Source organism: Salmo salar, chromosome 14 (assembly GCF_965601325.2).
Source record: "Salmo salar chromosome 14, fSalSal1, whole genome shotgun sequence".
Classification (NCBI taxonomy): domain Eukaryota; kingdom Metazoa; phylum Chordata; class Actinopteri; order Salmoniformes; family Salmonidae; genus Salmo; species Salmo salar.
The window spans coordinates 48,920,958-48,943,637 of NC_138304.1; the positions used below are offsets into that span (position 1 = coordinate 48,920,958).

At 41.4% G+C, this 22,680-nt stretch overlaps 1 protein-coding gene across 1 annotated transcript; it reads left to right on the forward strand.

The window, feature by feature from the left end:
- Window positions 1-1,717: 1,717 nt before the first annotated feature.
- klhl40a (kelch-like family member 40a) lies at window positions 1,718-22,352 on the forward strand. The gene is made up of 10 exons (XM_014141437.3): window positions 1,718-2,139; window positions 2,611-2,814; window positions 3,318-3,455; window positions 3,900-3,962; window positions 4,056-4,598; window positions 7,107-7,267; window positions 7,437-7,544; window positions 19,852-20,037; window positions 20,777-20,926; window positions 21,866-22,352. The coding sequence occupies exons 1-10, from the start codon at window positions 1,960-1,962 to the stop codon at window positions 21,969-21,971; spliced, it is 1,839 nt and encodes a 612-aa protein (XP_013996912.1). The 5' UTR covers window positions 1,718-1,959; the 3' UTR covers window positions 21,972-22,352.
- Window positions 22,353-22,680: the final 328 nt, after the last annotated feature.

Sequence of the window (22,680 nt, forward strand, 5' to 3'; positions counted from 1 at the left end):
GCCTTCTCTCACGGTCTAAAATCCCATGCATCACTGATGAGGGGGATGTAGCCTACTGTACATTTATAAATCAAAGTTGCTCACTTCTCTTTCAGGACAAATGTCTCAGCCATTCATCACTCAACACTAGGAAATGCAAGAGTGTCTCAAAGCTCTTCTAGAATCTACTTGTCCATGTCCTATCTCATTCACACTGATCTAACAGGACGGGACAGGTCAGAGCAACATGGATCACACTGACTATCCAGTCTCAATCACATCAGTGCAGCACAAGGTGATAGCGTGTAAGAGAGCATAGTTATCTAAAGTACGGAGACTTCAATGTCAGCAAGACAAAGGAGCTGCTAGTGAACTACAGGAAAAGGAGGGCCCGAGCACGACCCCATTCACATCAACCGGGCTGTAGTGGAGCGGGTCGAGAGCTTCAAGTTACTTGGTGTCCACATCATCAACAAACTATCATGGTCCAAACACACCAAGACAGTTGTGAAGAGGGCACAACAACACCTAAACTCCCCCAGGAGGCTGAAAAGATTTGACATGGGTCCCCAGATCCTTACAAAGTTATACCGCTGCACCATCAACAGCCTCCTGATTGGTTGCATCACCACCTGGTATGTCAAGTGCTCGGCATCTGACCGCAAGGTACTACAGAGGGTAGTGCGTACAGCACAGTATATCACTGGTGCCAAGCTTCCTGCCATCCAGGACCTCTATACTAGGCAGTGTCAGAGGAAGGACCTAAAAATAGGCTAAGACTCCAGCCACCCAAGTCATAGACTGTTCTCTCTGCTACGGTACAGCAAGCGGTACCGAAGCACCAAGTCTAGGACCAAAAGGCTCCTTAACAGCTTTTACCCCCAAGACATGAGACTGCTGAACAGTTAATCAAATGACTACCCAGACTATTTGCATTGACCCTCCATTTTTTTTACACTGCTGCTACTCACTGTTTATTATCTATGCATAGTCACTTTACCCCTACCTACATGAACAAATTATCTCGAGTAACCTGTACCCTCGCACGTTGACTCGGTATTGGTGCCCCCTGTATATAGCCTCGTTATTGTGTGGAATGTTATTCACATTTTTCATAATTTCATAATTAATAAACATTATTTGTTATTGTGTTGTGTTACTTTTTTAAGTTTAGTTTATTTCATAAATAATGTTTATATTTGTATATTATTTTCTTAAAACTGCACTGTTGTTGAGGGCTTGTAAGTAAGCCTTTTTGCACATGTGACAAATACAATTAGATTTTCCATGCCTGGCTGAGTGGCGAATGAAGGGGGAGAACATGACACTCCCCTTTGGGGTGCAGGTCAGCTGTTGGTGGGGGATGGGGTAGGGGGGCTGTCCAGAGAGAAGAGAAAGAGAGAGAGAGAGAGAGAGAGAGAAAGAGACTGTAGGGAGGTCATTTTACACACTCACCAAAATGGATTCCTCAGCTTTGTGAGTCCCCAACTATAAATAGTGAAGCAGGGCCTGCACAGTAATGTTCTCCAAAACATACCTGACAAAGATCCTTTTGGGATCCAAACATTGTGGACTATGAAAGGTCTGTGTTGGAGAAAAGGAATGTGACACCCCTACTTAATGACTACTGGGTCTTTCCAGTATGTAAAGTGATGTGTGTGTTGACTACATATGCTATATTATCTATAAATACACTCTGAGTTGGAGAGACTGACAGCCACAGACAGCTGCGGGAACTTCTACTGATGTAGACTAGCTAGCTGCCCCATTACCCAACCTCATCTCTCGCTCTCTCTCTCTTTCTCTCTCTCTCTCACTCACTGGACTGTACTGTGAAAACAGGCAGTACTGTTCTGTCCTGTTGTGGGGAGCGAGCAGGGATCATACCCTCGTCGTTTTAGAAATCTTTCCCACAAAAACATCTACAAGTTGATAGGATGTAAGAGAGGACCTGAGGAGAACCTAACAGAAAAAAACAAGATGGCTGCCTTATCGATAGACCCGGTGGAACAGCCAAGGATGTACCAGCAAACCCTGCTTCAGGACGGCCTTTGTGACCTGCTGGAAAACCAGAAGTTTGTAGACTGTGTCCTGAAGATCCAGGACAGGGAGTTCCCGTGCCACCGCTTGGTCCTCGCTGCCTCCAGCCCCTTCTTCAAGGTAATTTGTTGGTGCTGTGTGACTCAGCAAAGTACAAGCATGACGTTAGCAATTCTTGGGTTGTGGGTAGTGGATTCCCGCTAGGTCAGTGTTTCTGAACTTTTTTTGTGTCAGTGACCGGCAGGCTATACTTCTTCCTCCTTGGAGGTTTACTTTACATTACAATTGGCATTGTAGAACTGACTAAGTCAGTGTCAACTTAACATCTGTGGGACTGGTCAACAACATCACACAGGCCGGTACAGGTCCACAGGCCGGTACAGGACCACAGGCCGGTACAGGACCACAGGCCGGTACAGGTCCACAGGCCGGGACAGTGTGAAAAAATACTGCTCTAGGTCATAAATGTATGCACTCACAGCCTTGGGGAAAAGCTTCCACTAAATAGCACATATGATATATTAACATCAATCATATTATCATCAATCATGATTGATTGATTGATTGGTTGATTCTTCTTCTTCTTCAAAGGCTATGTTCCTGTCCAACCTGGAGGAAGGAGGGAAGAAGGAAATCGTTTTGAAAGACGTGGAGCCTGGCGTCATGGCGATGATACTGCGTTACATCTACACCTCGGACATCAACCTGACAGAGCAGAACGTCCAGGATATCTTCATGGTGGCCAACATGTACCAGATCCCATCCATCTTCTCTGTCTGTGTCTCCTACCTACAGGTAGCATCTGTCTCTGTCTCTCTCTGTCTATCTGACTATGTCTCTCTGTCTGTCTCTTTCTCTCTGTCTCTCTCTCTCTGTCTCTCGCTTTCGGTCTCTCGCTCGCTGTCTCTCGCTCGCTGTCTCTCGCTCTCTGTCTCTCGCTCTCTGTCTCTCGCTCTCTGTCTGTCTCTTCCTCGCTCTGTCTCTCTGTCACTCGCTGTCTCTCTCTCTCGCTCTCTCTGTCTCTCTCTTGTTCTCTCTCTCTCTGTATCTCTCTCTCTCTGTCTCTGTCTCTCTCTGTCTCTCTCTCTCTGTCTCTCTCTTGTTCTCTCTCTCTCTCTCTTTCCGTCTTCTCTGTCTGCGTCTCATACCTACAGGTAGCATCTGTCTCTCTGTCATCATCATCATCGGGAGAAGCTGGTCATGGGGAATGGAATAGACCTCGTCTAAGAGAGAGCCGGCTGGGGACGAGATTGAACAAGATAAGAAACTGTAGGTGATATTAATATATTTCCCTGTAGGAGAAGCTGGTGCTGGGGAACTGCTTGGCTATCTTCAGGCTGGGGCTTCTGTTGGACTGTCCCCGCCTGGCTTTCACAGCTAGAGAGTTCATCTGTGAGCGTTACCAGCTCATCGTCAGGGACCAGGACTTTCACCAGGTAACCTAGTGTGTGTGTGTGTGTGTGTGTGTGTGTGTGGGGGGGGGGGGGGGGGGGGGTATATTTGGGGTATTGTGGCAGCCCTTTACTGCAGTCAAATGACTAGTGGCCTCATGGGTGGAATGTTATTAATATTGTTCATAATTTCATAATTAATACACTTTTTTTTTTTAAATCAGCCGAACATCTGGTGTTTCTATGTCAAAAGGTTTTGTTATATTTCAGTTTTCTGTAATGTATATGAAGTGTAGTATGGGGATGCAAACTCTAAATGTAATACATTTCAACTCTATATCTGACATGGTCCAGGTGCCTTCTTTTTTTAAAACCCATAACCATGTGTGACCCTGATTTAGCCCACTGCAGCAAAAAGTTTAAAGGATTAATGTAAATGTTTCTGTCTCTGTGACAATTGACAATAAAGTATATTCATTTATCCACCAGCTGGGCCCCAGCGAGCTGGCAGCCATCATCACCTCCGACGCACTCAACGTGGACCGAGAGGAGGTGGGTGGTTGATGGATGGATGAACGGATAGATTGATTTGGGACGTACCCATTCATCTTTTCCCATTCTGGTCCTCTTAACCTGGAAATTTAGGTGGTGTTTGAGTCTCTGATGGACTGGGTGGGCTACGACAGAACGGAGAGGGTGAAGGAGCTGCCTGATCTTCTGCACTGTGTCCGCTTCCGCTTGATCCCGGTGGATTACTTCACAGAGAAGGTTGAAAATCACAAGTGGATTCGGGCCAACACGGAGGTCAAGAAAGAGCTGCAGCTGATCAAAGACGCCCACAAAGGAAGACTCCCAGAGGTCCAGAGGTCAGGGAACAGGAAGTCCAAGATGGCAGGTGACAAGGAAGATGAAGAAGACTCTGACGATGAGCAAGGTTTGCTTCCGGGGATTCTGAACAATAACCCTCGGTTCGGGATGTTTGAGACAGAGCTGATCCTTATGATCAGCGACACTGGGAGCGTAGCGTACGACCCGGTGGGGAACGAGTGTTTTGTGGCGTCTGAGTCAACAGAGATCCCTAAGAACCACTGCAGTCTGGTAACCAAGGAGAACCAGGTGTTTGTGGCTGGAGGATTCCTCCTCAATGAGGACAACAAGGAAGAACCACTCAGCTCCTACTTCCTACAGGTATGTCTCTTTGCTATTATTAAACATTAGTAAGGTATGGCTCTCTGCTATTATTAAACATTAGTAAGGTATGGCTCTCTGCTATTATTAAACATTAGTCAGGTATGGCTCTCTGGTATAATTAAACATTAGTAAGGTATGGCTCTCTGCTATTATTAAACATTAGTCAGGTATGGCTCTCTGCTATTATTAAACATTAGTCAGGTATGGCTCTCTGCTATTATTAAACATTAGTCAGGTATGGCTCTCTGGTATTATTAAACAATAGTCAGGTATGGCTCTCTGCTATTATTAAACATTAGTCAGGTATGGCTCTCTGCTATTATTAAACATTAGTCAGGTATGGCTCTCTGGTATTATTAAACAATAGTCAGGTATGGCTCTCTGCTATTTTTAAACATTAGTCAGGTATGGCTCTCTGCTATTATTAAACATTAGTAAGGTATGGCTCTCTGCTATTATTAAACATTAGTATGGTATGGCTCTCTGCTATTATTAAACATTAGTCAGGTATGGCTCTCTGGTATAATTAAACATTAGTAAGGTATGGCTCTCTGCTATTATTAAACATTAGTCAGGTATGGCTCTCTGCTATTATTAAACATTAGTAAGGTATGGCTCTCTGCTATTATTAAACATTAGTCAGGTATGGCTCTCTGCTATTATTAAACATTAGTCAGATATGGCTCTCTGCTATTATTAAACATTAGTCAGATATGGCTCTCAGCTATTATTAAACATTAGTAAGGTATGGCTCTCTGCTATTTTTAAACATTAGTCAGGTATGGCTCTCTGCTATTATTAAACATTAGTAAGGTATGGCTCTCTGCTATTATTAAACATTAGTCAGGTATGGCTCTCTGGTATTATTAAACATTAGTCAGATATGGCTCTCTGCTATTATTAAACATTAGTCAGGTATGGCTCTCTGCTATTTTTAAACATTAGTCAGGTATGGCTCTCTGCTATTTATAAACATTATTAAGGTATGGCTCTCTGCTATTATTAAACATTAGTCAGGTATGGCTCTCTGCTATTATTAAACATTAGTAAGGTATGGCTCTCTGGTATTATTAAACATTAGTAAGGTATGGCTCTCTGCTATTATTAAACATTAGTAAGGTATGGCTCTCTGCTATTATTAAACATTAGTCAGGTATGGCTCTCTGCTATTATTAAACATTAGTCAGGTATGGCTCTCTGCTATTATTAAACATTTGTAAGGTATGGCTCTCTGCTATTATTAAACATTAGTAAGGTATGCTCTCTGCTATTATTAAACATTAGTAAGGTATGGCTCTCTGCTATTATTAAACATTAGTCAGGTATGGCTCTCTGCTATTATTAAACATTAGTCAGGTATGGCTCTCTGCTATTATTAAACATTAGTCAGGTATGGCTCTCTGCTATTATTAAACATTTGTAAGGTATGGCTCTCTGCTATTATTAAACATTAGTCAGGTATGGCTCTCTGCTATTATTAAACATTAGTAAGGTATGGCTCTCTGGTGTTATTAAACATTACTAAGGTATGGCTCTCTGCTATTATTAAACATTAGTAAGGTATGGCTCTCTGCTATTATTAAACATTAGTCAGGTATGGCTCTCTGCTATTATTAAACATTAGTCAGGTATAGCTCTCTGCTATTATTAAACATTTGTAAGGTATGGCTCTCTGCTATTATTAAACATTAGTAAGGTATGGCTCTCTGCTATTATTAAACATTAGTCAGGTATGGCTCTCTGCTATTTTTAAACATTAGTCAGGTATGGCTCTCTGCTATTTATAAACATTATTAAGGTATGGCTCTCTGCTATTATTAAACATTAGTCAGGTATGGCTCTCTGCTATTATTAAACATTAGTAAGGTATGGCTCTCTGGTATTATTAAACATTAGTAAGGTATGGCTCTCTGCTATTATTAAACATTAGTAAGGTATGGCTCTCTGCTATTATTAAACATTAGTAAGGTATGGCTCTCTGCTATTATTAAACATTAGTAAGGTATGGCTCTCTGCTATTATTAAACATTAGTCAGATATGGCTCTCTGCTATTATTAAACATTAGTCAGATATGGCTCTCTGCTATTATTAAACATTAGTCAGATATGGCTCTCTGCTATTATTAAACATTAGTCAGGTATGGCTCTCTACATGGTCTGGTGGTGATTAACATTCAGACAGACTGTTGGCCATCTTCCTTATGTGCTTTGCTGACATTTTGGTTGTTATAACAGATGTTCATAACATTCACTGTCACCAAACTCCCTGTGTCAGAGAGATAAGTTGACTTACTACCAGAGAGATAAGTTGACTTTCTACCAGAGAGATTAGTTGACTTACTACCAGAGAGATAAGTTGACTTTCTACCAGAGTGATATGTTGACTTACTACCAGAGAGATAAGTTGACTTACTACCAGAGAGATACGTTGACTTACTACATGCAGAATGATATGAACTATTATGCCATTGATAAACCATTCTGGTATCTTCCTCTCTCCTCCAGTTTGACCCTATGAGCGGAGAGTGGCTGGGGATGCCCTCACTGCCAGGCCCTCGCTGCCTGTTTGGGCTGACCGAAGCAGAAAACTCCATCTTTGTTGTGGGCGGCAAGGAAATGAAAGAGGGAGAACACGTTCTAGACTCTGTCATGATCTATGACAGACAGTGAGTACAGTACAGGGACTCTACCCCTTTTTCTGTCTCTGCCTCTCTCTGTCCTCTCTCTCACTCTCTGTATCTCTCTCACTCTCTAGCTTTCTGTCAATGGTAAAGACAGACAAGAGACAATTTATAAAACTATTTTTAATTGTTGGTTCTATGTTATGTTCTACAGGTCATTTAAATGGGGCGAGTCAGACCCTCTTCCATACACAGTCTATGGTCATGGAACTGTCTCACACAATGGCCTTGTCTATGTCATAGGAGGAAAGGCAGAGAGCAAGTAAGTCACACTTTTGAAGATTGTATGCTGTCCCCTATTTATGGTTTGCATGTTTCGTCACAATATTGTTTTGAACGTTTGTTTTGTACTAATGCCCAACTTAGCATTCTACTCAATGCATCGTCAATGAGCGCTGATGGAGATTTCATGTAAACTGCATTACAGTGGCTTGGAAATACAATGTCAATTCAAGGGGAGGCAAATAATTAGTGGGAAAACCCTTTGTCATCATGTTGATGTCGCCAGATTGACTTTGGATGCAGCATAACGTTAGCTAGTTAGCTATTTTTGACAACATTGCCATTTATCTAAAGTAAATTTGACGACATAATAATGCTGGCAAAGTTGTTTCGTACTAAACATTTTACTACTTTTGCGATGCCAGACACTATAGTGTAATTTAGACTATACAGTCGTGATAAATACAGAACTACTGGGTTTAACAATTCCCCCAAAAATGTATGAAATGTATGCATTCACTACTGTAAGTCGCTCTGGATAAGAGCGTCTGCTAAATGACCAAAATGTAAATGCAAAATGTTTAAGGCACCACTGTTACACTGCCGGTAGAGGGCGGCATGAGAACGTTCATAACTGTGGCGCTGAGGGTTCTGATTCATAAGAGGTACCTGGATATGAAGTGTTAGCTAATTGGCCATGTAGAAGCTGCTTGTGTGTCTACAATCATAGCCGCAGGAAGTAGTTTGGGGGGGGGGGGGGGGTGCTGCGATATGGCAAAGTGGGGTGCACTTCTACACAATTAAAAACTCTCAAATGCTATTTGGACAGACATTAATTATCACCACAACATTAGGTTTATGTTAGGTTTAAAGTAAGGTGACCAGATTTCTGAAATTAAAACCGGGGACATTTCCAGTTCGGCGGTCAATATATCATTAAAATATCCAATGTGTAACATGGGTCGTATAAAGGGGACCAAGGCGCGATGTGTAGAGTGCTCATACTTTTCTTTAATGAAACACTTAAAACAGAAAACAACAAAAAGACAAAACAGTTCTGTCAGGTACGACAGACAAAACGGAAAACAGCTACCCACAAAAACCCAGGAAGAAAAACCCCTACTTAAATATGATCTCCAATCAGAGGCAACGAGGATCAGCTGCCTCCAATTGGAGATCAACCCAAACAACCCCAACATAGAAATAGAAAAACTAGAACTAAAACATAGAAATAGAAAACATAGATAATCCCAAAACACCCCCTGTCACGCCCTGACCTATTCTACTATAGAAAATGATATCTTACTAGGGTCAGGACGTGACACAATGTTATTATCTATGAAATAAAAAAGGGGGACAATTCCGGTTTCATGTATTTGGTCTAAGAGGCACACTGTGACAGAGAAAACAACTATATTACAGAAACACTACAGACAAGACAGAACTGTCCGATCTGAACAGCCATTCAGTGGTCCTGGTAGTCTGGGTAGAATAAGAGCAGAAGAGAACATGAGTAAAATTGAAAAAAAAGAGACAATAGTATATGTGTAATGACTGTCGTCTGAAGTTGAAGGAGTGGACCAAAGCGCAGCGTGGTAAGTGTTCATATTTTATTTATTATGAAACACACAAACAAAAGAAAGGAAAAACCAAACAGTTCCGTCAGGTACAAAATCACTAAACAGAAAACAACTACCCACAAACACAGGTGGGAAAAGGCTGCCTAAGTATGATTCCCAATCAGAGACAACGATGCCTCTGATTAGGAACCACACTCGGCCAAAACAAAGAAATACATCACATAGAATGCCCACCCCACACCCTGACCTAACAAAATAGAGAAATAAAACAGCTCTCTCAGGTCAGGGCGTGACAATATGTGAAATATTTAACAACATAATAAAGAAATTAGACGATGAGATTGGTAACTACATAATACACTTATACCAACCTAATCTGTATATTTCTCAGAAGAATGTATCTTCTTCAGGATTGCTCTGTCTTTGGCCAGCTTCTCCATGAACTCCTGGCAGGGGAGGATGACGTTTGTCTTCACAATAAGCATGGCCTTGATGGTAGGAACAGTGAACCTATTTCTTGCTGCTGTCCATATATCATTCATTTGGGAGAACACTCTCTCGACTGGACTTACTTCCAGGTAAGCACATGACACAGACTCTAATCTAGCCAGGTTAGTGTGTGGGATGTCATTCTCTTTGAAGTGGGTAACCACCGTGCTCCATCTCTGACTAAGCGGTATCTCAGATGTTTTCCATTCTTCAAGCGATTCCCCCCTTTAGGAACTCTTGCTGGCCAGTAACCTCGTCAAACAATGCATCCTCATTGATGATCACATTGGGGCATTTTTCCTGCAGTGTGGCTGCTGCCTTCTGGATCTCTTCACGCTGAGGTTTCCTTTTTAAAAGGAGACCATGTAAATCTTTTAGATTATCTGTGTGCTTTCCACATGCTTGCAAGTAGTTCACAGCCATAGTGAAGAATGATTGGAATGTTTTGAGAAAGCTGTCTTTAGACATTTCTCCATTTTCCTCTCAAATGGCACATACATTTTCAGCATTCTTTCTAGAGCAGGGAGTATGGACAGCCAGCGAACATTTCTGTGTCCTAAAATGTTATGGTACTCCTGGCCAAAAAACTCACAGAAGCTCTTCAGTCTTTCTACTCTGACGGTGAAAATATCCAAATATCTTTGTGAGCAGGTACTCAACATGAAGGGGAATCATATCCAAAGCTGTTCTGGCTGTGTTATGAATGATGTGGGCAAGAAAACCTAAGCCAATCACTTCCCGCTGCAGAGCATTTTTTAACTTTGGTATGGACATTGACCCTCCCCAGCCTATTCAGTCCTCCAAAGTTCGTATTTGTGTTTTCGGCAGAGAATGCCACGACTTTGTTTTCCAGGTTACATTTTGGAATGACCACCAGGACCTCAGATGCAATTTCCTCTGCTGTTTCTCCTTTCAATTCAACAAAATCAAGCAGTTTTGTTTCCACAGATGTGCTGCCATCATATATCTTACAATATCTGACTACTATTGGCAGCAGCTTTACATGTCCATGTTTACATGTTCAACCTGGTCTAGGTCCTGTGTTACCAAAGTAGTTTCCCATGTTGCTAACACGTTACTCACTATGGCTTCACATTTTGTCCTAGCACATGTAAACTTCGGCTCATAAAGCTCCCGTGTCAGTTGTGCTGTGCAGTCCATAGATCTGTAACTATGATTGTGTTGCATAGTGTGGTATTCAGAGACAGCCTCCTGCACAGCTAAATCATAATCTTCTTGGGAAGGCTCAACCTTCATGAAGAATGTGGTGGCAATCAGAGAGGCTTTATGCTTTTTCGTCTGTTGATGTTCTACCACTGCCGTTCTTCCCCCGCTGCCAATTGAAAAAGAGGAATTAAAAAAGGGTGCAGTTAACCATTCTATCATCTTGACCTGAGTGTATAAATGGAAATTCTCTCATCATGTTGTCATTAAAATGGCATTTTCCATTTCTTGGAAAGAGCCATTGTACCTCCTCTGTCTGCTCTTCTTCACTCTCCTTGTGTCACTCTTCTTCACTCTCTTAACTTTTTCTTCTCCTCCAATCTTTCTCCACTCGTCTTCCTGCTCTTTCTTCCTTTCCTTCTCACTCTTCCACACTCTCCTCGGTTCACTATTTTTACTCCCTCAATTTTTCCTCCTCCTTCCTCTCCAATCTTTAATAATAAAGAGTACACTATTAGATCAAATACTTTGGTTAACAGATTCCCATTGCTTGCCTCATTTTTGTATTTTATCTCAAAACCATTGTTTGGAATAATAAATTGGCATGCTCTAATCATGTCTTTACCTTTCCTCCTCTCTCTCTTTCACTCTGCTTCCTATCCAGTCTTCCTCCTCTCCACTCTCTAACAGAAAACATTATGCTAATGTTATCCATTACAATATAAAAATATATTTTCACACTACTTATTATAATGCCAAACCATTAAAATTTTAATTTACAAATAAATATTCTCATAATTAATTGTGCATTAATTTAATATAATCATATTTTCAAAATTAGCCCGTCCACTGCATGTTTACATGTGAACGTTTTTTAACCTAATAGCTAGCATGACAGTAGCTAGTTAACCTAGCTAGATAACTTAGTCGACATAGCTAATGTTAGCTAGCATAACCTATTTAAAACCTTATAAAGCAGATCATCTATCTATATAATAAATTGTGACATTATAACATCATTAGCAAGTATCTCAAAGGATTGTAACTTACCTGGCTTAACCTGTTTAGGATAGGGGGCAGTATTTTCACGGCCGGATAAAAAACGTACCCGATTTAATCTGGTTATTACTCCTGCCCAGAAAGAAAACTGTTCTAAAACTGTTTGAATGGTGTCTGTGAGTATAACAGAACTCATATGGCAGGCCAAAACCTGAGAAGATTCCATACAGGAAGTGCCCTGTCTGACCATTTCTTGTCCTTCTATAGCCTCTTTATGGAAAATAGAGGATCTCTGCTGTAACGTGACATTTTCTAAGGCTCCCATAGGCTCTCAGAAGGCGCCAGAACGGGGAATGATGACTCTGCAGTCCCTGGGCGAAAAACAGTAGGGCTTTTGGAAAGTGGTCGTTCTGAGAACAATGACACGGGTGCGCGCGTGCATGTGAAGACTCCATTTTCTATTTTCAGTGTTTGAACGAAAACAAGGTCTCCCGGTCTGAATATTATCGCTATTTTACGAGAAAAATCGCATAAAAATTGATTTTAAACAGCGTTTGACATGCTTCGAAGTACGGTAATGGCATATTTAGAATTTATTTGTCATGATACGCACTGGCGCGTCACCCTTCGGATAGTGATTTGAACGCACGAACAAAACTGAGCTATTTGGATATAACTATGGATTATTTGGAACCAAAACAACATTGGGTGTTGAAGTAGAAGTCCTGGGAGTGCATTCTGACGAAGAACAGCAAAGCTAATTCAATTTTTCTTATAGTAAATCTGAGTTTGGTGAGTGCCAAACTTGGTGGGTGTCAAAATAGCTAGCCATGATGGCCGGGCTATCTACTCAGAATATTGCAAAATGTGCTTTCACCGAAAAGCTATTTTAAAATCGGACATAGCGATTGCATAAAGGAGTTCTGTATCTATAATTCTTTAAATAATTGTTATGTTTTTTGTGAACGTTTATCGTGAGTAATTTAGTAAATTCACCGGAAGTTTTCGGTGGGTATGCTAGTTCTGAACGTCACATGCTAATGTAAAAAGCTGGTTTTTGATATAAATATGAACTTGATTGAACAAAACATGCATGTATTGTATAACATAATGTCCTAGGAGTGTCATCTGATGAAGATCATCAAAGGTTAGTGCTGCATTTAGCTGTGGTTTTGGTTTTTGTGACATTATATGCTAGCTTGAAAAATGGGTGTGTGATTATTTCTGGCAGGGTACTCTCCTGACATAATGTAATGTTTTGCTTTCGTTGTAAAGCCTTTTTGAAATCGGACAATGTGGTTAGATAAAGGAGAGTCTTGTCTTTAAAATGGTGTAAAATAGTCATATGTTTGAAAAATTGAAGTTTTGGGATTTTTGAGGAGTTTGTAATTCGCGCCACGCCAATCATTGGATATTGGCGAGGCGTTCCGCTAGCGGAACATGATATAAGACGTTTGTGGTGATGTTGTGAATGAAGCTGCTATAGCGAGCAGCTCCCTCTGCTGGACAAAACAAGTTCAACGCGATTGAGACGTCAACCGGTCGGCTCTGCTGCCCGGTCTTTCCTGCCAAGTAAAATATTATTTCACTTTGCAATCTGTTATTTAACGCACAGTTAAAAACGGGGACATTTCACGGGGACAGCTCCAGCCGGGGACAGGCCACCAAAAACGGGGACTTTCCCCGGAAAACGGGGACGTCTGGTCACCCTAGTTTAAAGGTCTGTGGAATGGCATGTACTTAGTAACCTCATACATAGGCTACACTGACTCATTTAGTCTAGTTGTGGAACAGCGCATACAGTGCAGCATGAAATAGATGCATAATACACGCTATCAAGGTCGACTTCAAATACCAACATAAACGTGAAAGTAACCAGAGCATAAAACAGCTGACTGCGAATGCAAACTATGTCAGATAAATCCTACACATGCATTGAAATAAAAGGCATACCTCAAAGGACTTACTTAGGCCTCTAATCGACAAAAGCCACATAAATAAAAACAAACTCCATCAAGATTTTCCTTTTGTATTTCATGATTTTCTTCATTCCTTGGCGGAGTTTGTTTTTATTTATGTGGCTTTGTCAGTAATCAGCTTACCGTGATTGAACAACATTCAGCGCCTCAGTACAGGTTGGCATAGGGGAGCTCCGTGTCGTGTGGCTGAATGGACGGCGACTCTTGTTTTGTAGCCAGCTAGAGTTATTCAGTATGTGGTTAGTTGGACATTTTTTGGGGGGCACAGTGGAGTAGCCTACAATGCTTATATGAAAATCATAACTTGCATGCAGATCTTTAGTAATGCTAGGATCAATTGTAAATTGTTACTCGTGAAAAAGTTTAGAGGCTATATGAAGTCATCCTTGTGGAACGGTGCGGACAGTCTACAGTGTCATTGTCTCGTGCGCTTCCCACCCAAATTGTTGCTCTACATTCAGAGATGATCCTTATAATTTGTATTTATTTGCATTTAACCTTTATTTTTTTATCAGGGAATCATACCGAGACCAAGGTTTATTTTACAGATGAGCCCTGAAGTCCATAAATTACAGAAAATACACACATCAAAATATAAATACAAAATGCAAGCAGAAAGAAAAACATGGTCATAAAAAAACAAACACATTCATCAGTAATAATGTCCTCAATCAGCTTTCTGAATTACCCTAGAGGGACCAGAACATCACATTTCAGAACATTTTGGAGATTGTTCCACACAATAAGATGTAAGAAAACTAAAAGCTGACTTACGTAACTCAGGAGAGACCAACGGAATTTCCAGAGTTCTCCATCCCTGAGACCCGGGGTGGTGACACGTATGTCTAAAGTTTAGTAAGGATGTTAGGTACAGTGGGAATTTTTGTAAAAGGGCTTTATAAATGAAAACTGAATCAATGTACGTGACACTAAATAGGGCCAACCAACTTTCTGGTAGAGAATGCAGTAATGAGTACTAAAATTATCGCCTATAATAAAGTGGAGTGTGCTATTATATACTGCATCTAATGGCTTTAATGAAGTGGCAGCTGCGGTCAAATAGATGATGTTGCCAATAGTCTAGGATCATATGTGCGACCAGCTCATTTTTTTTGTATTTGCCTGTCTGCATTATTCGCCAGGGAAGGGAAACATACTGCGAATATTGAAGCGTTGCATCAACAAGGTGGCTCTGAGAATATGGCGGTCGGAGAATGTTTTCCCTAAGGCAAGCTTGTCTCTGTCTGATATTATTCTGTTGCCTGGATCTGGATCAGCATCTGGTTGCTCATTATATATTTTTTTAAAACAGCCCTAAATCCACACTATAGTTAAATAACTTAGCAATATTTAATGATGTTTTTGCCAGCAAGATTGATCTGTTAGAATATCACATTTTTATTCAGGAAGATGGGCAAGCAAGACTGAAAAAATTAAAAGTGAAAATGCATTATACCAGAGGCAGGTAGGCTACAGGTAGGGATTAGGGATGTGTCACATCCTGACTAGAGGTCGACCAATTATGATTTTTCAACGCCGATGCCGATACCGATTATTGGGGGACCCCCCAAAAAAGCCGGTACCGATTAATCGGTCGATTTTTATTTTTATTTATTTGTAATAATGACAATTACAACAATACTGAATGAACACTTATTTTAACTTAATATAATACATCAATAAAATCAATTTAGCCTCAAATAAATAATGAAACATGTTCAATTTGGTTTAAATAATGCAAAAACAAAGTGTTGGAGAAGAAAGTAAAAGTGCATTATGTGCCATGTAAGAAAGCTAACGTTTAAGTTCCTTGCTCAGAACATGAGAACATATGAAAGCTGGTGGTTTCTTTTAACATGAGTCTTCAATATTCACAGGTAAGAACTTTTAGGTTATAGTTATTATAGGAATTATAGGACTATTTCTCTCTATACGATTTGTATTTCATATACCTTTGACTATTTGATGTTCTTATAGGCACTTTAGTATTGCCAGTGTAACAGTATAGCTTCCGTCCCTCTCCTCGCTCCTACCTGGGCTCAAACCAGGATAACATTGACAACAGCCACTCTCGAAGCAGCGTTACCCATGCAGAGCAAGGGGAACAACTACTCCAAGTCTCAGAGCGAGTGATGTTTGAAACGCTATTAGCGCGCACCCGGCTAACTAGCTAGCCATTTCACATCGGTTACACCAGCCTCATCTTGGGAGTTGATAGGCTTGAAGTCATAAACAGCGCAATGCATTGCGAAGGGCTGCTGGCAAAATGCACGAAAGTGAATGAACGCTTACGAGCCTGCTGGTGCCTACCATCGCTCAGTCAGACTGCTCTATCAAATCATAGACTTAATTATAACATAATAACACACAGAAACACGAGCCTTGGCAGGTCATTAATTAATATCATTAATTAATTAATGTCATTGATATCATGGCAGGTCATTAATATGGTCAAATCCGGAAACTATCATGTTTATTCTTTCAGTGAAATACGGAACCATTCCGTATTTTACCTAACGGGTGGCATCCATAAGTCTAAATGTTCCTGTTACATTGCACAACCTCCAATGTTATGTCATAATTACGTAAAATTCTGGCAAATTAGTTCGCAACGAGCCAGGCAGGCCCAAACTGTTGCATATACCCTGATTCTGCGTGCAAGGAACGCAAGAGAACTGACACAATTTCACCTGGTTAATATTGCCTGCTAACCTGGATTTCTTTTAGCTAAATATGCAGGTTTAAAAATATATACTTGTGTATTGATTTTAAGAAAGACATGAATGTTTATGGTTAGGTACACGTCGGAGCAAAGACAGTCCTTTTTTGCGAATGCGTACCACATCGATTATATGCAACGCAGGACTGGCTAGATAAACTAGTAATATCATCAACCATGTGTAGTTAACTAGTGATTATGATTGATTGATTGTTTTTTATAAGATAAGTTTAATGCTAGCTAGCAACTTACCTTGGCTTCTTACTGCATTCGCGTAACAGGCAGGCTCCTTGTGGAGTGCAACGTAAAGCAGGTGGTTAGAGTATTGGACTAGTTAACCATAAGGTTGCATCCCCGAGCTGACAAGGTAAAAATCTGTCGTTCTGCCCCTGAACAAGGCAGTTAACCCACCGTTCCTAGGCCGTCATTGAAAATAAGAATGTGTTCTTAACTGACTTGCCTAGTTAAATAAAGGTTAAAAAAAAAAGATAATAATAAAAATTAAAAAAAATTAAAATCGGTTGCCAAAAATACCTATTACCGATTGTTATGAAAACTTGAAATCGGCCCTAATTAATCGGCCATTCCGATTAATCGGCCGACCTCTAGTCCTGACCATAGAAAGCTTTTATTTTCTATGGTAGAGTAGATCAGGGCGTGACTGGGGGGTTAGTCTAGTTTATTATTTCTATATGGGGTTCTAGGTTTGTTTTTCTATGTTGGTGATTGTGTATGATTCCCAATTTGAGGCAGCTGGTAATCGTTGTCTCTAATTGGGGATCATACTTAAGTAGCATGTTTTCCACTTGTGGGTTATGGGATATTGTGTTTTGAGTTAGTGCACGTAGCATTCGCTGTAGTCACGGTTCGTTGTTAGTTTATTGTTTATTTGTTTTTGTCTATGCTTAGTTTCACTTTTCTAATAAATAATGTGGAACTCAACATTCGCTGCGCCTTGGTCCGATATTCATTCCAACGAACGTGACAGAATATCCCATCAAACCAGGACCAAGCAGAGTGACCAGGAGGAGCAGGGATCCTGGGCATGGGCGAGGAGAGAGTGGAGGACTTTCTGTACGTGGGAGGAGATCATGGCAGGAGACAAGAGACTGCCATGGAAGCAGGCGGAGGCAGCGAAGGAGGATCAACGACGACTCCGGGGTTTGCAACCACGACGGAAGCCCGAGAGACAGCCCAACAAAGTTTTTTGGGGGGGACACATGGAGTGGTCGGCGGAGCGAGTCAGAGACCAAGGAGGAATATTGGGACAGATTGAGCGAGGAATGGGCGGCGAAAGTTGAGGAGAGTGATGAGAGAGAGCTGTTGGTTTGGTGTAGTATGCACGGCATTCGCCCTGAGGAGCGTGTTAGCCGTCCGAGGCCACCTGAGTCAGCTTCTCGTACTCGTCCTGAGAAGTGTGTTAAAGTTCCTGTACAATTGATGCCGGCTATACGCACCAGGTCTCCAGTACGCCTTCACAGCCCAGTACGTCCTGTGCCAACTCCCGTACTCACAGTAGGAAGCGTGTGACCAGTCAGGCACCATGTTTTGCGGTGATACGCACGGTGTCTCCAGTGCGCATCCACAGCCCGGTGCGTTCTGTGCCAGCTCCTCGCACTTGCCGTGCGAAAGTGGGCATCTGTCCAGGATGGGTGGTGCCAGCTCAGCACGCCTGGTCTCCAGTGCGCCTCCTCGGTCCAGGATATCCTGTGCCTCCTCCTCGCACTCGCCCTGAGGTGCGTGTTACCAGTCTGGCACCACCTGTGCCGGCCCCACGCATCAGGCCTCCAGTGCGCCTTCCCGTTCCAGAGCTTCAGGCGACAGTTCCCGGGTCCAGAGCTTCAGGCGACAGTTCCCCGGTCCAGAGCTTCAGGTGACAATTCCCCGGTCCAGAGCTTCAGGCGACAGTTCCCCGGTCCAGCGCTTCAGGCGACAGTTCCCCGTCCCGGAACCTCCAACGACGGTCCACGTTCCGGAACCTCCTGAGACGGTCCACGGTCCGGGACCTCCAGCGCCAAGGCCAGAGTCTTCTTCTGCGTTGGTGCCCAGTCTAGACACAGCGTCCAGTCTGGGTCCAGGGCTGGATCCGCAGGATGAGCGGGTTCTTCGGCCCGCACCAGAGCCGATACTAGAAACCCCCCCAACTCTCCCTTTTTGTTTCAGGTTTTGCGGTTGGAGTCCGCACCTTTGGGGGGGTACTGTCACGTCCTGACCATAGAAAGCTTTTATTTTCTATGGTAGAGTAGGTCAGGGTGTGACTGGGGGGGTTAGTCTATTATTTCTATGTGGGGTTCTAGGTTTGTTTTTCTATGTTGGTGATTGTGTATGATTCCCAATTAGAGGCAGCTAGTAATCGTTGTCTCTAATTGGGGATCATACTTAAGTAGCATGTTTTCCACTTGTGGGTTATGGGATATTGTGTTTTGAGTTAGTGCACGTAGCATTCGCTGTAGTCACGGTTCGTTGTTAGTTTATTGTTTATTTGTTTTTGTCTATGCTTAGTTTCCCTTTTCTAATAAATAATGTGGAACTCAACATTCGCTGCGCCTTGGTCCGATATTCATTCCAACAAACGTGACAGGATGATGATGTAGGCCTATAGCAAGAAGTTTAAAAAGTTAGCCCAACTAGGTAATCATTCATTATTTGCATGATCTATTTTATCATTCTGTCACTGCATGACAATGCACATTTGTTATAGCCTACAATTGTTATTGTCTTTGAAGCCAAAAACAAGACATGTATGTTGGGGAAATGTTCTGAAGTTGTTCAGTTGTGTTTATTTTCATACCAATAGGCCTACATGAAACCAACATTGCACTAGCTTGCTGGGCGAATTAATTAAAATATCAATTAGGCTTACAGCTATAACAACCTATATTTAATAAATTAAAACCACAATTAGGCTTACAGATATTATAACCTATATTTAATAGCAATAAAACAACTTTTGCTTTCGAATGACCAAAAAGGAGGGCTCCCCACTTCCCAATTACCAATTAAATGAACCCCTTGGCTATCAGATTACAACAAGGTTTACAAGGCCAAATTCAAATGCCGATATCAAATTAAAAGCAGTCGGTGCCTAATAAAAAAAAAATCAATATTTTTTTCTTCTGGTTTTTCAGGTGGTGCTCAGCACCCCTACTTCCTGTCTAAAACTCCACAAAATATGAGTTCTGGTATAATGTTACTGTACTGTATCGCATTGATCTCTATAGGAAGTGCATACTTAGAGTGTGTGTCCACAACCCCACTAAGTTTATATACTGTGTTTTGTCCCCTAGGAAGTGCATACGGCGGGTGTGTGTCCATAACCCTACTAAGTTTATATACAGTGTTTTGTCCCCTAGGAAGTGCATACGGAGGGTGTGTCCTCAAGCACACTAAGTTTATATACTGTGTTTTGTCCCCTAGGAAGTGCATACGGAGGGTGTCTGTCTACAATCCCACTAAGTTTGAGTGGAAGGAGCTAGCTCCTATGAAGCTGGCTCGTTCTCTGTTCGCTGTGACGGTTCACAATGACCAGATCTACGTGGCCACGGGCGTTACAGACACAGGACTCACCAGCACTGTAGAGGTCTATGACATCGCTACAAACAAGTAAGGGCTCTTTTCAATCCACATTGCGGAAGTTCAGCTTTAAAGGCGTGATTTGAAATTTGAACTACAATGTCCCCTCTTTAGAGAAGACTGCATTCCCGGTAAACGCTGCATATGTCGACTCAATTGGAAATGACCTTTTACGTTTCTAATGTGGAATCTGTAACGGTTGATTGAATAGAGCCCTAAGCCTGTACTTGCTTGAATAGAGCCCTAAGCCTGTACTTGATTGAATAGAGCCCTAAGCCTGTACTTGATTGAATAGAGCCCTAAGCCTGTACTTGATTGAATAGAGCCCTAAGCCTGTACTTGATTGAATAGAGCCCTAAGCCTGTACTTGATTGAATAGAGCCCTAAGCCTGTACTTGATTGAATAGAGCCCTAAGCCTGTACTTGATTGAATAGAGCCCTAAGCCTGTACTTGATTGTTTATTCTTTGTTTCATGTTATTAATTCATGAGGTGATGTAATAGACTATGGTTTGAACCCTGGTTACAAGACAATGTTAGCCTACTGAACTAAAGCCTGGACATTACCTCAGGGAGCTAACACAAACCATTGGACACACACTGGTTCAATTAACGTCATTTCCACGTCATTTTAATGAATTTGCCCAGTGGGAAGTATTTTGGTTTCAGGCAAGGTTATTTATTACACGAGCATGGTTCACAGAACTGCCTAGGCTACATTTAGTACATGTTGTTATAATGTGTGTTTTAATGTGTATGCTGTGTTCCAGGTGGTCAGAGTTCGTAGAGTTCCCCCAGGAGCGTAGCTCCATGAACATGATCAGCATGGGGGAATGTCTGTACGCTGTGGGGGGCTTCGCCATGATGCCCAGCGAGATCAGCGACGAGCCACAACCCACTGAGATGAACGACATCTGGAGGTAATTTCTATAATATCTTATAAAGCATTCATACACACTACATAGTGCTTTATAGAGCATTCATAGGCACTGCATACTGTTGATATCCACAACCCACTGAGATGAACGACATCTGGATGTTAATGCTATAATATCTTATAAAGCATTCATACACACTACATAGTGCTTTATAGAGCATTCATAGGCACTGCATACTGTTGATATCCACAACCCACAGAGATGAACGACATCTGGATGTTAGTGCTATAGCAAATTATAAAGGCTTTACAGAGCATTAATTAAGTCTTATAAACGCTTCATAGATCATTCATAGGCACTACATACTATACACCAGTTGTTTTTTAAACCTCTCTTCTGGGACTCCCAGACTGTTAACATTGTTGTATCCCTGAACTATTATTGGTTAACCCATAACTAAAATATTACATAATCTGGTCAGATGCTCAGTCAGAGGCTAAAGTACCATTTATGTTTACGGGAGATTAGCCCTGAACGACCACACATGATTCACTTACCTGATTCACTTACCTGATTCACTTACCTGATTCACTTGATGATTAGTTGACAGGTTGAATCAGGTGTGCTAGTTGTGCAATAGTTCAAATACATAGAATGGCTTGTTTGAAAACCCCTGCTGTAGATGAACGACATCTGGAGGTCAGTTATATAACAGCTTAAAAAGGCTTCATAGAGCATTCATAAGCACTACACTGAGATGCACAAGTACTGGAGGGCAGTTATAAACTGTTGTAATAATAAACAATTCCCATTAACCATTATTAAGGGCAACATTGGCTGAACGTACGTCATTATTACTAGTTATAGCCACTGGGAATGTACTCCATTAAAAGTTCTTCGTCTGAAAATGAGTTGGGTGCTGCTGGATCCGTGTAGAAAATCCACAGACAATGAACAATGCACTTTCTTCTTTCCCCACAGATTTGAGGAGGACTGCTGGAATGGGATTTTGAGAGAGATCAGCTATGCTGCAGGTGCCACGATTCTCGCTGTAAAGCTCAATACACTTCGTCTCACCAAGATGTGATCAGCTCTATAAAAAAAATATATATAAAAAAAATAATAAAAAAAAAATACTGGAGATGTTTTCAAACCTAGAATCACGTGTGTTTAGAGCAGGGCTGGAGCAAAAGCCTCTACACCCCAGTAACTCTCCAGCAGGACGGTTGGTCACCGTTGCTACTCTTCTAATGGCAAGGAGCCTCTTCAAATAGGTTGATATGAAATGTTGTCTTTATTCTACTGAATCAAAAATGAACAATTAGTCTATTTCAACTGAGCTAATAGTAATTGTTTTGACAGTTAGTATACGATTTGTATATTACTTTTGTTTTTGTAACATGCTGTTTTTCTTTATTGCTTAATTCCTTTGTATGAAGCACAAATAAAGATTATGAATGAATGAAAAGTCTGTCATTTATTTTCACTCCTGAAGCTATTGAAGTCGGGAAGTTTACATACACCTTAGCCAAATACATTTAAACTACATTTTTCACAATTCCTGACATTTAATTGAAGTAAAAATTCCCTGTCTTAGGTCAGTTAGAATCACCACTTCATTTTAAAAATGTGAAATGTCAGAATAAAAATAGAGAGAATGATTTATTTCAGCTTTTATTTCTTTCATCACATTCCCAGTGGGTCAGAAGTTTACATACACTCAATTGGTATTTGGTAGCATTCTTGCTCGCACATGCTTTTTCAGTTCTGCCCACAAATTTTCTATGGGTTTGAGG